The sequence below is a fragment of the Hibiscus syriacus genome, unplaced genomic scaffold, assembly GCF_006381635.1.
Source record: "Hibiscus syriacus cultivar Baekdansim isolate YM2019G1 unplaced genomic scaffold, ASM638163v2 tig00109924_pilon, whole genome shotgun sequence".
NCBI lineage: Eukaryota > Viridiplantae > Streptophyta > Magnoliopsida > Malvales > Malvaceae > Hibiscus > Hibiscus syriacus.
The window spans coordinates 403,931-417,548 of NW_024062530.1; the positions used below are offsets into that span (position 1 = coordinate 403,931).

The 13,618-nt window shown below is 31.4% G+C and overlaps 2 protein-coding genes and 1 long non-coding RNA gene across 6 annotated transcripts; all 3 read left to right on the forward strand.

Moving 5' to 3' along the window:
• The first annotated feature begins 95 nt into the window (after positions 1-95).
• Positions 96-10,044, forward strand: LOC120210482. Its single transcript, XR_005524506.1, has 3 exons — positions 96-110; positions 9,458-9,585; positions 9,841-10,044. It is a non-coding gene; the product is annotated as an uncharacterized LOC120210482 (long non-coding RNA).
• On the forward strand, positions 3,812-6,682 carry LOC120210481 (protein NUCLEAR FUSION DEFECTIVE 6, mitochondrial-like). 3 transcript variants are annotated; one of them, XM_039209210.1, is made up of 4 exons: positions 3,812-4,014; positions 4,093-4,214; positions 5,799-5,870; positions 6,464-6,682. In XM_039209210.1, exons 1-3 carry the CDS (start codon positions 3,866-3,868, stop codon positions 5,816-5,818), a joined length of 291 nt encoding a protein of 96 aa, XP_039065141.1. In that variant the 5' UTR covers positions 3,812-3,865; the 3' UTR covers positions 5,819-5,870; positions 6,464-6,682. The 3 variants fall into 3 exon arrangements, with proteins under 3 accessions (XP_039065141.1, XP_039065143.1, XP_039065142.1); XM_039209212.1 differs by lacking the exon at positions 5,799-5,870; XM_039209211.1 differs by lacking the exons at positions 5,799-5,870; positions 6,464-6,682 and adding an exon at positions 4,800-5,110.
• Positions 10,045-10,800: 756 nt separating the features above from the next.
• On the forward strand, positions 10,801-13,549 carry LOC120210483 (probable 2-carboxy-D-arabinitol-1-phosphatase). 2 transcript variants are annotated; one of them, XM_039209213.1, is made up of 7 exons: positions 10,801-11,167; positions 11,248-11,399; positions 12,451-12,570; positions 12,643-12,742; positions 12,925-13,064; positions 13,149-13,243; positions 13,385-13,549. In XM_039209213.1, the coding sequence occupies exons 1-7, from the start codon at positions 11,014-11,016 to the stop codon at positions 13,509-13,511; spliced, it is 888 nt and encodes a 295-aa protein (XP_039065144.1). In that variant the 5' UTR covers positions 10,801-11,013; the 3' UTR covers positions 13,512-13,549. The 2 variants fall into 2 exon arrangements, with proteins under 2 accessions (XP_039065144.1, XP_039065145.1); XM_039209214.1 differs by having other exon boundaries at positions 13,164-13,243.
• Positions 13,550-13,618: the final 69 nt, after the last annotated feature.

Consider the following 13,618-nt stretch of genomic DNA (forward strand, 5'->3'; position numbering starts at 1 on the left):
TCCACCCATGTATGAGTGGGACTAGTGATGTTTACTGATAGTGCTTTCTCCGGCACTCCGCTCAATTGCTGAATTTAAGATGCATGTTTGACACTAGGCCACTTTGATTTGTATCCAACTTGCACAGAAAAATTGAAATTTATTTGAATCAAACTCGAAATTTAAACTTCGAACCTCGAAATTCTTAATACATTAATTGTTTAGTCCACACAAGCTATGCTTAGGTGAGGTTTGTTGATTTTGTTAGACTTTCAAAACCAAAACTAGAAAAAGTAAACATGATTACCTTCTTTTTCTCGGCTGTTACTCTCCGTCGTCCTTAGGCAACTCACAAGTGGTCCTAAATTAAACAATGAAATAATAGCCTAGACGAGCCAAATTAGGGTTTTAATCCCTTTTATACTATAAAATAAGTAGTAATTATGTAATTTGTTATACAAATTAGCTTTTAGGTTGAGGTTTCTCGTCAAATTAATCACTTTGACTTAAAAATGATTCGTCCTATTATATACTAAATTATCTTGGAACTGAATTAAGGTTTCGACACCTTTCCGAAACGTAGTATTCTCTCCCACTTAATCTTGTAATGCTCTCATCATGGATCATGGATCATCGTTATGATTGTCCATTAGGGGTGTTCAAATTCGAGTATCTGAATTTTCGGGTACCCGAAATTTTTGTCACTAAAACTCAACCTATGTCCGGACTTATAAGAGACATATACCTGCATTTTCGGATCACGACATTCAGTTAATATTTATTTTTATTTTTTTTGAAATTTTAATTTTTTAATTAAAAAAACTCACATTAAAAAACATAAAATTTAAAAGTTTATAATACATACTATAAACATAAAATTTATAAATCCAAAATATATAATTAAAAAATAAAATTATAACATTAAAACTAAATTTGAAATAATTTGAGATTAAAATAAATAATTTTTAAAAAACAGAGCTTTAGAATGTTAGGTGAAATAATTTTCATATTAGAAATGAAAAATCTAATTTAAATAATAATAATAAAAAATAAAAAAGGGGAATCGGGTCAGCGGACATCCGGTCAAGGACAATTTTGTAACCTGGGCTCAATCCGGAAACTCGTAAAAAATAACATACCGGGTACCTGTCCCACAAAATTGGGTATTTATCGATAATTTTACATCAAGTTGGCGAGTCGTAGTAAAGGTTTTTTTTTATTATTAGTATGAGGTAAGTTCAAAATAATATATGTTTAAAGATAACTCTTAATAATTTAATATTTAATGCTCATACCCTAGCATTTATGGTACTCGAACTCAACGAATATCAATCATTCCTTAAAACTGAAACTGTTTGGTTCCTACAATTCATCCCAATAAAGTTTGGAAACTAAAGAATTAAAATATATATATATATATATATATATATATATATAATTCTATAAAAAAAGGTAAATTGATTAATAAATAAATAAGAGAAAGTGAAAAATCATCCATTTCTCTTTGGTTATCTTCTCCGTGAATGGCGGATGTATTTTTTTTTTTTGCTTTACAGCTTTACTCGCTTTGGGACCTCTGCTTTGTTGACTTACATATGAACTTATAGCAATTTAAAAGACTAATGTTTTCGTAGGACCATTATTTATATAATATATGGTCACTGTGGAATTAATGTTCACACTATACTCTTTATTAGGGTTAGGTTCTGACCTTAATATATATATATAAATAATTTAAATTTTAAAGTATGAGACTAAGTAATTATTTTGGGACCAGTACTGTTTCAAATTTCAATGAATATATGGAACCCAATGTGAAAAAATGGATAAATAATAAAATTACATATAAACTTTTGTAAAATGTATAATATGATACATGAATTTTAATTTTGTGTTATTATATATATGAGGTATTGATTTCATTTGATTTTCACAAGTTATTGAAACTATTGTCAACGTAACATCATTTTGTATTTAAATATTATATATATAAATAATTACATTTATTCAATATACAAAACAAGTGAATGTGTTAATTTTTAATGTGTAAAATTGAATCAGATTCAAAGTTTATGCACCATATTATATATTTGATAAAAGTTATGTGTAATTTTGATATTTATTCCAAGAAATAGGAGCACATGATTGTGGGAGTAATCATGATGCTGGAGATTCAATTGGATGGTTAAAAACGAAAATCAACAAAATAAAAGTATATAAAATAAATGTACCACTTTGAATAGATATAAGATAAAATCATATATAAGGTTCCTATATTATGTACTTTTGTCAATTTAGTCCCTTTGTTATAACTTGATCGTAAACCTTTTATTTTTTAAAATATGTATTTTTTGGGTCTTGAAATCAGTTTATTTTGTTAATCCCATTAAATAATTCAATGCTCTTTTACAATTCACGTTTAAAGTATTGAATATCTATTGTAATAATACGATCACTGAAATTCGGATATAAATTTTCTTTTTTACAATACGATCTATTTTGGCAATGTATCCAACAGTTTTAGAAGTGCGGTTGATTTGGTTTCATTAATATCATGAAATGAAAATAATTTATGATCAAATGGGCTTGAAATGGAAGTTAACAGGGACAAGAATGAGGTAGAATATTATTATGGGATTTAATGGTATCACCTACTCTCTTTTTATCTTATCCGATCACTCCATCTCACTGGGAACAAAGGCCAGCAACTTGTCGCCAGGCTGGTTGGAGATGCAACACCCATTGTCCTAACACGGGTGTTCGTATTCGATTTATATGTTCATAAGTATATTTAGGGTTTACTTTCCATTACAGACGTGCATATGAAAACCGCTCAACTATGTATTTATTTATCTATTTATACATGCATTGTCTTTTATCTTTATTTTTAATTTTCTGATTGTCGAAGATCTTTCACGGAAGTTACTCTCAACCTGGCATTGGGGGCAGTCTACTACCATACCTCTCCCTTACCCAATTACATATGGGAATAGGGTTTTGTTGTTGTTGTAGGGTTTATCAACAGCATTCATGAAGACGTTTGTTTATATCTACTCATTTATTTAGTTTAATAAATTAATATTATACAAATAATTAATCAAATGCTCTATTTATTTACATTTGCACTTGAGACATAAAATTAAGGGATGTTTGAAGGCGGCGTGTATTTGCTATATTGTTTGCATTTTTACATTTTGGGTGTATATTTTTATTTTAATTAAATTATTTAATATATGATAATTTTAATTATATATGATGCAATGAATCAAATCATTTAATATATGATAATTTTAATTATAAACATATAAATCTTACTATTCGAACTCACAACCTGATTTGAACGATGAATATCGCCGATGACGGCAATGAATTGTCCAAAGGAGTATTTTGCCCATCATTTGAAAGCCCAATAGATCATCATTATAAATGTACTCAGGATAGATCATATAATTTTGTAGGGTAAACTACACGTTTAATATCCTAACTATTATTTTTATTATATTTTGGTCATTCAATTATTTTTTAAAATCATACTTAATATTACATTTTGATTTCATTTTGATCACCTATTATTAAATAATTAACAGAACTGCTAATACGATATGTTTTCAATGATGACGTGGCATTATCTTATTGTAACACATTAGCATCATCGTTACTTTTTAATAACAGGTGGCCAAAATGAAATAAAAACTAAACATTATGTATGATTTTGAAAAAAATAATTTAGTGATGAAAACATAACAGAAGTGATAGTTGGTGCAGTAAACGTTAGTTTTCCCATTTTTATGATAGATTTGCAAGATTTGTAGCATACCATACCAGCCGAAAGCCCAAACCCTTCTACAAACAAACCCAAAGACCTCCAAAATCCCTGCCACCAAAAATGTCCGCCGCCAGGTCTGTCATCCGTTCCGCGGCCGCCCGAGCATCCGCGGCAACCAGACTCGCTGGTGCAACCAAGCCTATGCAGCGACCCGCTTGCTCGCCCTTTCGGATCTCCAAGCAAAACCCGTTCCCTGCTCGTATTTTCAGGTAATGAATATTCAATTCTGTTCTTTTATATAGTAAATAAATTAATAGAATATTTCTTCATAAATTTGGGGAAAAAAGGTCACCGGTGGAGATGAGCTGCTGTGTAGAAACACTGCTTCCGTATCACACAGCCACTGCTTCAGCTTTGCTGACTTCCATGCTTACTGTTTCTCGCCGGGGATCCGGTTGGACCGCTGAAGGTATTTCTTTACACATTTTTTATCTATTTAAATTATTAGATTTTAAAGCGTTCGAAGTTTCTAACTTTTAACTACATAGAACGTCTGCCTCTTTTTCTGATAGATAAAGCTTGCGTCCTTAATGACTGAATGAAAGTTGAATTAAGAGTCCCTAATTACAGTAGTAAAATTAACTAAAACCATATTTGGTCCTTAATTACAGAAGATGTGGTTTCCTGCCTTCCCTAATGATAAGCTTCAGTTCTTCGTTGCTATGCTTTTTCTTTATTGGATATCTTATAACCTGAAGAGGTGTTGGCAATAAAATAGCAGTAAGGGGAATTTTTCTTATTATTATAACTAGAATTTATGGGGGAAAGTAGGCTGTATCTGCTAAGCATAAACGGCCGCTGGGTGCTGGCTGACAAGAAGTTTCATAGATGAGCATCAACCACTCTCAAAAACAATAGCCAAATGTTTTCATATTGCACTTCCCATTTCATCTCCTTTTTCTCCTCTTCCCTTTTTTGGAAAGGTAAAATAATCATTTCTCCTCTATGTCTTGTAAATAAGTGGAAGAATATAAACTCTTTTATCGTTTTGTAGGCCTAGACAAGACTAGATGAAGGACAAGCGCAGAGAGGGAGTGACCTGGATTTGTTTTTCATTTTTGAACTTTTTTGGGACTGCTACTGAATTGTTCTTCAGTGCTTGAGTTGATCATAATTGTGAAATGGCAAGAGTTTGAATGATATGCTCAATAATTTCATGGTTTTAGAGCCATCAGATGAAATCTTGATAAGCATTTTTTAATTAGTTAGCTGATTGTTCCTGAAATTACTGTTAACGTTCTGAAAAGTTAACCATGTTGTTTTCTTTGTTTTATGAATGCTTAGACCTGCTTACTCGTTGACCTAATCTATGGATGGAAAAGGGTTTTTTTTTATAGAAATAGAGTAGGCCTCATTAAAAATCCCCTTCATAACCACCATGTTACATAAGTAACAAGAAGGCCATTGGAAGGAGGAAAATAGTGCCTAGGAATTTATTAATATAAGAATAATACAAAACCAGTTCCTTACAAACTTCTGTTACAACATAACACCTAAAAACCAAACTAAATACTTTAATACAACCAGCTCAGAAGGGCAGAACAACCTAAACACACAACCTATTCCATCTTTAGCTAATTTGTCCGATTCCCAATTAGCAACTCTCAGAGTATGCCTAATAATAATATCCTTACTATCCACTAGGGAAGCAATATCTTTCACCAAAGACTGAAACATAGGTGTACATATAGCCGGCTTTTTTATCCACTTCAGAGCAGTAAGGGAATCCGATTCGAGGATAATCCTTGGAATGGATGGGAAAGGGTTAAAAGGCTCTCGGTGATGCAGTTAGCATAACTTTTCAAAAATGCATGAAATCTAACACTTTGAGATGATATGGGTTTTGGTCATGCATAATTGAGTTGAGATTGTTATTTGGTGGTTCATAACTAATAAGTTTTCCAACTTAACTTGAACTAAACCTTATTTATGTTCTTATTTGTTCCAGTATAAGTAGGATATGAGACCAATAATGATTTGTTGTTTCACTCAGATTGCAATGATGATGTATGATGAATGTTGGAGAGCTCGGGCAAAGATTTTGATAAATGCACTCTAAGACAAGGTGGTGGAATAAAGCTTTTTAGTAGGGTCTTTAGATACTTTCCCCTGTTCATAAATTTAACATTCTTATCGAGTTGGAAGAAATTAAACCATAAATAGGTGCTTTTGAAGGTCTTACGAATGAAAGGTTGGATCAGATTATGAATATGATGATATTGTGTTATTTTTATTAATGTTTGTAAGAGCTAAATGAACGGCTCTAAATATTTAGGAGCTGTAAGTGAAGAACCAGTTTTCATATTGATTATTGTCTTTGACAAATTGAATTTCACGTATATGTCGATGTTGGCTGTGCCAAACCCTAGGTTTTGAACCTATAGCCTTCCTAGAGTACAATCTTCTGCTTCCATTGGCCACTGCTCATGTTCATTTTCTTTTAACCTGATCTTGATCAGCATAATTATGGAATTTGTCTGAATAAGTCTAGTTGTATTCTCTGTATCTAAATCCTCTCATTTCTTGTGTCCATAGTAGAGATGTGATCTGAACCTTTATGAAATACAGTTGAAACACGAATATATTGTCGATCTTCTTTAGTGTGGATGAAATGGTAACAAATTTCTAATACCATGCACCTATTTTCTTCTACTGTAGATGGATGATTGTGGTTGGGATATGCGGTGCTATTCATCTCCATGAAAATTCGATCAATCTTTGTAGGACTTTGATGTGCGTATTCTTCTTGGAAGAATGTGAAAATCGGATGTTATTACAACATTTGTTCTTTGAGCATCTGGAAGTAGGTATCAGATGGAAATATACCAATTTTTTTCTATTCTCTGAATAAGTTAAATACCTTATATCACCAGATTTCATGTTTCTTCTTCTTCTTCCTGTTTCTCCTTTGAATAATTTGTAGCTTATATGATCAAAGGTGCTCCCATGGATAGCATGCTTGACCAAATAAATCCACTAGCGTTGACATGTTCTTGATATGAAAGGGATAGGTCATGTCTTTGCCCTGAACTTTAGCACTTTGTCCTACTTGGTCCCTAAACATTTTTTGTTGTCCATATTGGTCTTGGAACATGGCAAATTTCCCAACATGGTCTTTGGACATTTTGATGATATAACACTTTGATAACGTGTTGTGTCATAAAAAGAACATTTTTAAAGAAAAAAATCAAGCGATGTTTAAGAACCTCAAAATATCACATCATCAAAAAGATCAAAGATTCAAGCTGTGAGACCAAGTTGGGAAAGTTGTCAAGTTCCAGGGCTAATAGGACAATGAAGGTTTAGGAGCCAAATTGTGAAATGTGGTCAAGTTTAGGGGGGCAAAATGTGAGATTTACATTTTGCAAGTCGGACTTCTCACCTACATTTAATTCCTGATATGCATCTATCTATCAATGGAATTTCCTCTATTAAACAAAACATTGCTTTCTAATTTCTATAGGTGGTAATTGGTTAAGCAACAACAGCAATTAACACCACGCATCTCCTCCTACATCATTTAAGTATGGGCTATAGTTTGCTGGGTTGTGAATTCAGCCTTTTGCGGCTAAAACAAACCATGGGTTTAATCTATGCCTGATATCCCACTTTATGAAAGAATTGCGAAAATAATTATGTTTCTTATTAAAATAATCCATTTATTACACAATACACCATCTGTGCTAATTTAACGACAAAACTTTAATTTAACTATTCGTACGTTTGGATTAAAATAATAATAAAACTTTCTCAGAGAAAAACTATGATAGATTGGTATATTGGTATTATTTAAATGTCACATATATTTATGTAATTAGGCATTTGATTTGATTTAAATTTAGAAAGATTTCGCCTAATTTGAATTTTGTTTTAATTTTTTAAATAAAAATTAATATTTGATCTCACCTAGATTTAAAGAAACTCGTATTTGACTTGATATAAATATGTATTTTTATTTTTATTAGAAAAAAATATGAATCTAATTAAATATATATGGGGTATTTTTGTAATTACGTTTAAATATATAAAGAATAATTATATTATTATCTTGGATCCGGTCAAAATTTTTTACTCTAATTTTAAAACCAACTTAATATGACCTTTAAAAAAATAATTTAACTCATTCGGATTTTATCAAATCAAAATTATCAAATTTGAGTTTCATTACTCATATCTATATGGATTTGTATTAAGAAATGGATAAGACTGACTGAGATCAAGATGACTCCACATCCCAATAATATCCTTGTTGGAATCCTTTCCTAGAAACGGCATCCATATTAAACAGTTCTAATCAATTATAGGTCAAATTCTAGTGTTGGTCCCTTAACTATCCTCGCATTCAAGATTTAACTATTATATTTTAATTTGATATATATGAAATTTAACATAATTTAACTACTGTACTAATATTCCTTCCAATTTACACAAAATAGAAATCTATTTCAACGTAATGAGTTGCTGGAATGATTTTTTTTTTAAAAGAAGTTTATGTCAACATTCTAAGTACGATAATTTATGGACAAACTAATGATAGAAAATGACACTATATCTAATTAAAGTATGAATACTAAATTATAAATTTGAGTTGAGAGAAGGACTAAAACCACGATCCAGAAGAAAACTAAAAGTCCACGTAGACAGAACCAGAAGTGCAACACCGGTGGTTGGTGACGGCGAGTCGGTCACAACTTGATCATAGCTTGTGGCTAAGACCTAAACCCCGGAATGGCAGTTGGCACACCACAATTATAGTATATAGTCACATACATTTAAGGCTAAACTACATTAGTTATCACTTAATTTCAGATGATCTATTGCTTATACTATTAAACTTTTAATTGCATCAATTATAACATTAAATTTTAGTTTTGATTTTAATTGTTAAATTCAAAATGACACGATAATATAGATAAAACAATATCGTTTTGATACGGCTATTGACGTTTAAAATGACAATGTTTTAGGCACTAAACTTTAATGGTGGTTCAATTTTGTCATTAAAATGTTAAACATTTTAATTTTTGACATTATACTTTTTTACATGTCACTGATAATGAATTGTTACCCATCATCGATTGATTTTTATGGCAAGATTGATATGAAAATTTTTGTAATTCACTCCTCTTTCTTCTCGTAAGATTAATTTTTCACAAAAAACATTCAAATCGAAGAAATTAAACAAAACACCCACCATTTTTAGAGGTTTGATGTGTTTATTAAAAAATCTAAACAATAAGAAATATTATTTTAACAAGGCAAATAAAATAGACGATCATCAAAGTATTAGTATATTAAATGTTTAGATAAATTTTCATGATTTTCATAGAAAATAATCCAATGAAAAAAATATTAGTGACATGTGAACATTTTTATATGGATCTTGCGTAAATGACAACAGTTTGAGGACTAGCTAACAAAAGGATTTGATGGATATGATTTAGAGTTTAAGGACCATACCAAAATATAGATCACAAATTGAGAACGTTTTATGGAATTAACCCAAAATTAATTTAATAACACCTGTATTATAAGTCTTTATCTAATTAGATAATCATCAAGCAAAGTCCAATTATATAAGAATCTAGGGAGTGCTCTGCCTGTGCCGCTGCTCTTTCTCTTTTGTATCTCCAGTTTTCTTCGGCGAGAAAGTGTTTGGTTTGATTTGCAACGATGATGGAGCTGTTCGTGTTGGGGTGTACCGGAGTTGTGGTGTTCCTTCACGGTGCCAATTTCTTCTTCCACGTTCTTTGCCAGCACCTCGCTGTTCGTTCTCTCAGGTTCGTTCAATTTTTTTCTTAATTCCCAGAATTCTGGGAATTGTTATTTCACAATAAATGATCTGGGAAAAACGATCTCAAATTTCTCATTTTACAAGATTCACCTGCTAAAACTATTTACTGGGTATTGAGTATTTGATTTTGTCATACAATTACGTCGGATCAGAGTTTAATGTAACTTTATAATTAGTAATTTAGTATCGTTGTTGTTGTGTTTATTGATTCTGATGTTTTAATTTATGATTTTTTTTCCAGTTTCTTGGGATTTGTTGGGTGGTAGAAAAAGGGAGAAAAGAGAGTTTGAAAGAGGATTCATTTATCTTCATGCAATTTTTCAATGTGGATTATGCTTTGTAAATATTTGATTATAAGCATGTCAATGTGATGATATGTATGTATCATTGAAGCTATATTTCTATTGTCGATGTTGAAATGAAGTATGATTTTCAGTTTTTTCAAGCATTTTGTACTATGGGTTATTTTAGGTATTTGATTGGGTTATTTTTATCTAATTATTTTAGATTCAAGTGAATGTAAATTTAAATTGTTGATGATATGATGAAATCATACTAGCTTGAATTTTAATTACGTCAATTTAAATTGTTGATTATATGATAAAATCAGATTATATGTAAATTTAAATTGTTGATTATATTATTTTTTATTATTTTGAACTTGATCAAATATTATAATAATAATAATAATATTTTTTCTCGATTTAATTTATATTTAAACATATTTTATTTACCTCAAATTTGATTAAAAATTTAATTAGAAATTTGACTCTAAACTAATTCAATCAAACCTAATTTAATATATTTTCAATATATATATATATATATTGTTAAAATTAAATAAATAAATAAAATACTAAATTATTAATAATATTAAGTTAAAATAAATTTTAATTTAATACTATAATCTAACATTTTATATACTAATATATATATATCAAAATATAAATGTATAAGAAATACATCTACATAAATTATCCTGAATTCTATAAAATTAACTCAAAATTCAAAATAAAAAAAATGATGATATGGAATAGAAACCGAATCTCACGGTATATAATTATATAAATGGAATCTTCCGTTCCGTTTTCGAATAAATACCGATATTTTCTAGAAAAAAAGAAAAGAAAAAATATTAAAAGTATGAGATATCGGATCAACGTAAGGATAATAATCGCTGACCCAAAACCTCAGCGTATCACAGGCAAAACAAACCCCTACCACTCAAAGTTAGATTACAGTACCCAAGCTCCTAATAATCAAAGATTTGATCATTGAAACCCTTTTCTGCATCTTCACCAAGCTACTAACTACCTCTGAAACCCACAAGCAACTGCCCATAAGGGCCAAATACATATATAGCAACGAATCATAGATCCATAACCAATTTCTTTCGCCCTTATCGTTCAACAAGATGGTTTGTGAAGCTCTGTCCTTAACCATCCCTTTCTTCTCAATAATAGCCTCCAAAAAAGATCTTAGATTAGCTAAAACCTATAATCTTTGTCGTTCCAGTCCTAGGATTCAGTGCTCGAGTTCTGGTGCAGATCAGGGCCCTGTAACTGCTGGTAAGTTCACTGCTTTTTCCATTTCCATTTCCCTTTTTTTCTTTGTAATTTGAAGGTGATTGTTATGGTGTATCTCGCAGATAAGCTTGAAAATGATTATTCCTTGACTGGTACTGCTTATGATTTTGAAAGAGCTACCATATCACTTACTCGTGAGTCTTTATCGTCCCCAAAGAAGGTAACTCTTGTAAGGCATGGCCTCAGCTCTTGGAATAAAGAGGGTAAAGTTCAGGTTTGTTGCCACTAGCTCTCTTGTAATTTAGTTTCGATTGCAAGTTATTGCTTGTGTTGTGGCTGTTGGCTGGTGGGTATAGTTGGAATGATATGGTATGAAATATGAATGAGAGCGTAGGAGTCGGGTTAAGTTATTTAATTTTGAACTAAATAAGGTTTAAAAAGTAATTAAACTATAAGAATTAGGATAAACTGCCTCTATTACCACTTAAAAATGGAAATTTGAAAATGAAGATTTTAATCTCACCGTGATTTGATTAGAGAATTAGATTTATTTAATTAAATTAAAATTATGACCAAAATGATAATATATGTAACTAACGAAAAATAAATGTAAAATTATCTTAAATTTTTTAATTGACACATCACTCTCTTCATTAACATTTAACATTTTGATTGACATCATTTAAATAGTGGTCTAATTGATAAAATTAAAAGAATTGATAGTTAAATTAGAATTCTCATAATTAAATGATACTGGGTGTAGTTTACCCTAAAAATTAAAGGAGTTAAAGGCTTAATTTTAAAATTAAAAGATCTTAAATAAATAGTTAAACTAGAAAAAATTGGAGTTAAAGTGTAATTTTATTAATTTTAAAATTAACAAATCCTAAAATATAATTAAATCAGAAATACGTGGGAGAGACAAGGATATAATTTCAATAATTTCAAAATTATCAACGGCTTAAATGTAATTAAACCATCAAAGTTGGAAGGACATTACCTCTCCCACCTACAACGTGCCTCGGTCCATGAATGAGAGAAATGAAGCTATTTGAATGTGATGGATGAACATTGAAATTTAAGGAAGTTAAAACTGGTGTGTCCGATACAAGTGCCTGATTCATTGTCAACAACTGAACATAAATGAAGTTATATTATGTTACTTGGATTCGGATGTGTCTCAAACACGGATATATCAGATACAGGTGTTCGGTATGAGTATTTTTAGCTTAACCAAGAGTCGGGGCAAAATATAAGTTAGTTCCATTTGTATCGGAATCCCATGGATTCCTGAACTGCTGACTTTGTTATCTTTTGTGTTACAGGGAAGCTCAAACTTATCTGTTCTAACAGAAGCTGGGATAAAGCAAGCTGAGAGGTGTAGGCAGGCCCTTTCGAATATGCACTTTGATCAATGCTTTTCAAGTCCGATATCCCGTGCTAAGGTATGACTACTGACGTTTAAGGTTAGCCGTACATGATTCTTTTTTATATCGGACTATCTTTCTTCAATGCAGACCACTGCCGAAGTGTTATGGCAAGGGAGGGAAGAGCCACTGGTTTTCCTTGATTCACTGAAGGAGTGCCATCTCTTTTTCCTTGAAGGCATGAAAAATGGTCTGTTTCTAACAATTGGTTATTTGTTCACAACTTGTCTAAGTACATTACTAACTTGGTCTACGTAGAAGTCATCGTCTAGTTGGTTTTGAACATCGGTTAACTTGATTAGCTCATTCTGGTTTGGAATAATGCAAAAACTACTAGTACTAGACTAAATGATATTCAGAATTTGGAGGCAGTGGATGCTAAGGTGATATATCCAAAGGAGTACACAACATGGAGAGAGGATCCGGCAAATTTCTACGTAAACGGCGTCTACCCTCTTCGGAAACTGTGGGCAACAGCAAGAGAATCTTGGAGGGAAATCTTGTTGTCACCCGTATGCCATCTTTTGTTTTCATTTTTTCTGTAACTTTTACCATTTCTGCATTGCCCAATTGATCTGATTGATGAGTAAGAATAGTCCATCATTGATCAGGGAGAAAACTTTTTGGTTGTCACGCACAAATCAATGTTAAGGGCACTGATCTGCTCAGCTTTAGGGCTTCCCCCCGAGAGGTATGCCATTTTCTTCTCAATGTGTTTCTAGGCATCTTGTTGAACTCAAAAACCAACCGCGATCTGCGTATCACCCGTTGTTCGTAAATGGTCTGTGCTTGGCTTTCGGCGGTTCTTAATGGTTTCTTTTTCATGCTTCAGGTTTCGGTCGATTGATGTGAACAATGGTGGTATATCCACGTTTGTTTTCAACAAAAGAGGGGAAGCAATGCTCCAGTCTTTGAACATGACTGCTCATATGTATAGCGATCACGTGTATCTTTCTTGAATCTGTTTGAATCAATAGCTGTTAAGACTGAGAAACCATTGTTTAGTTCATATGAACATAGTGATACATAATATAGATCTACACATTCTTAACCAGCAGAACAAAGG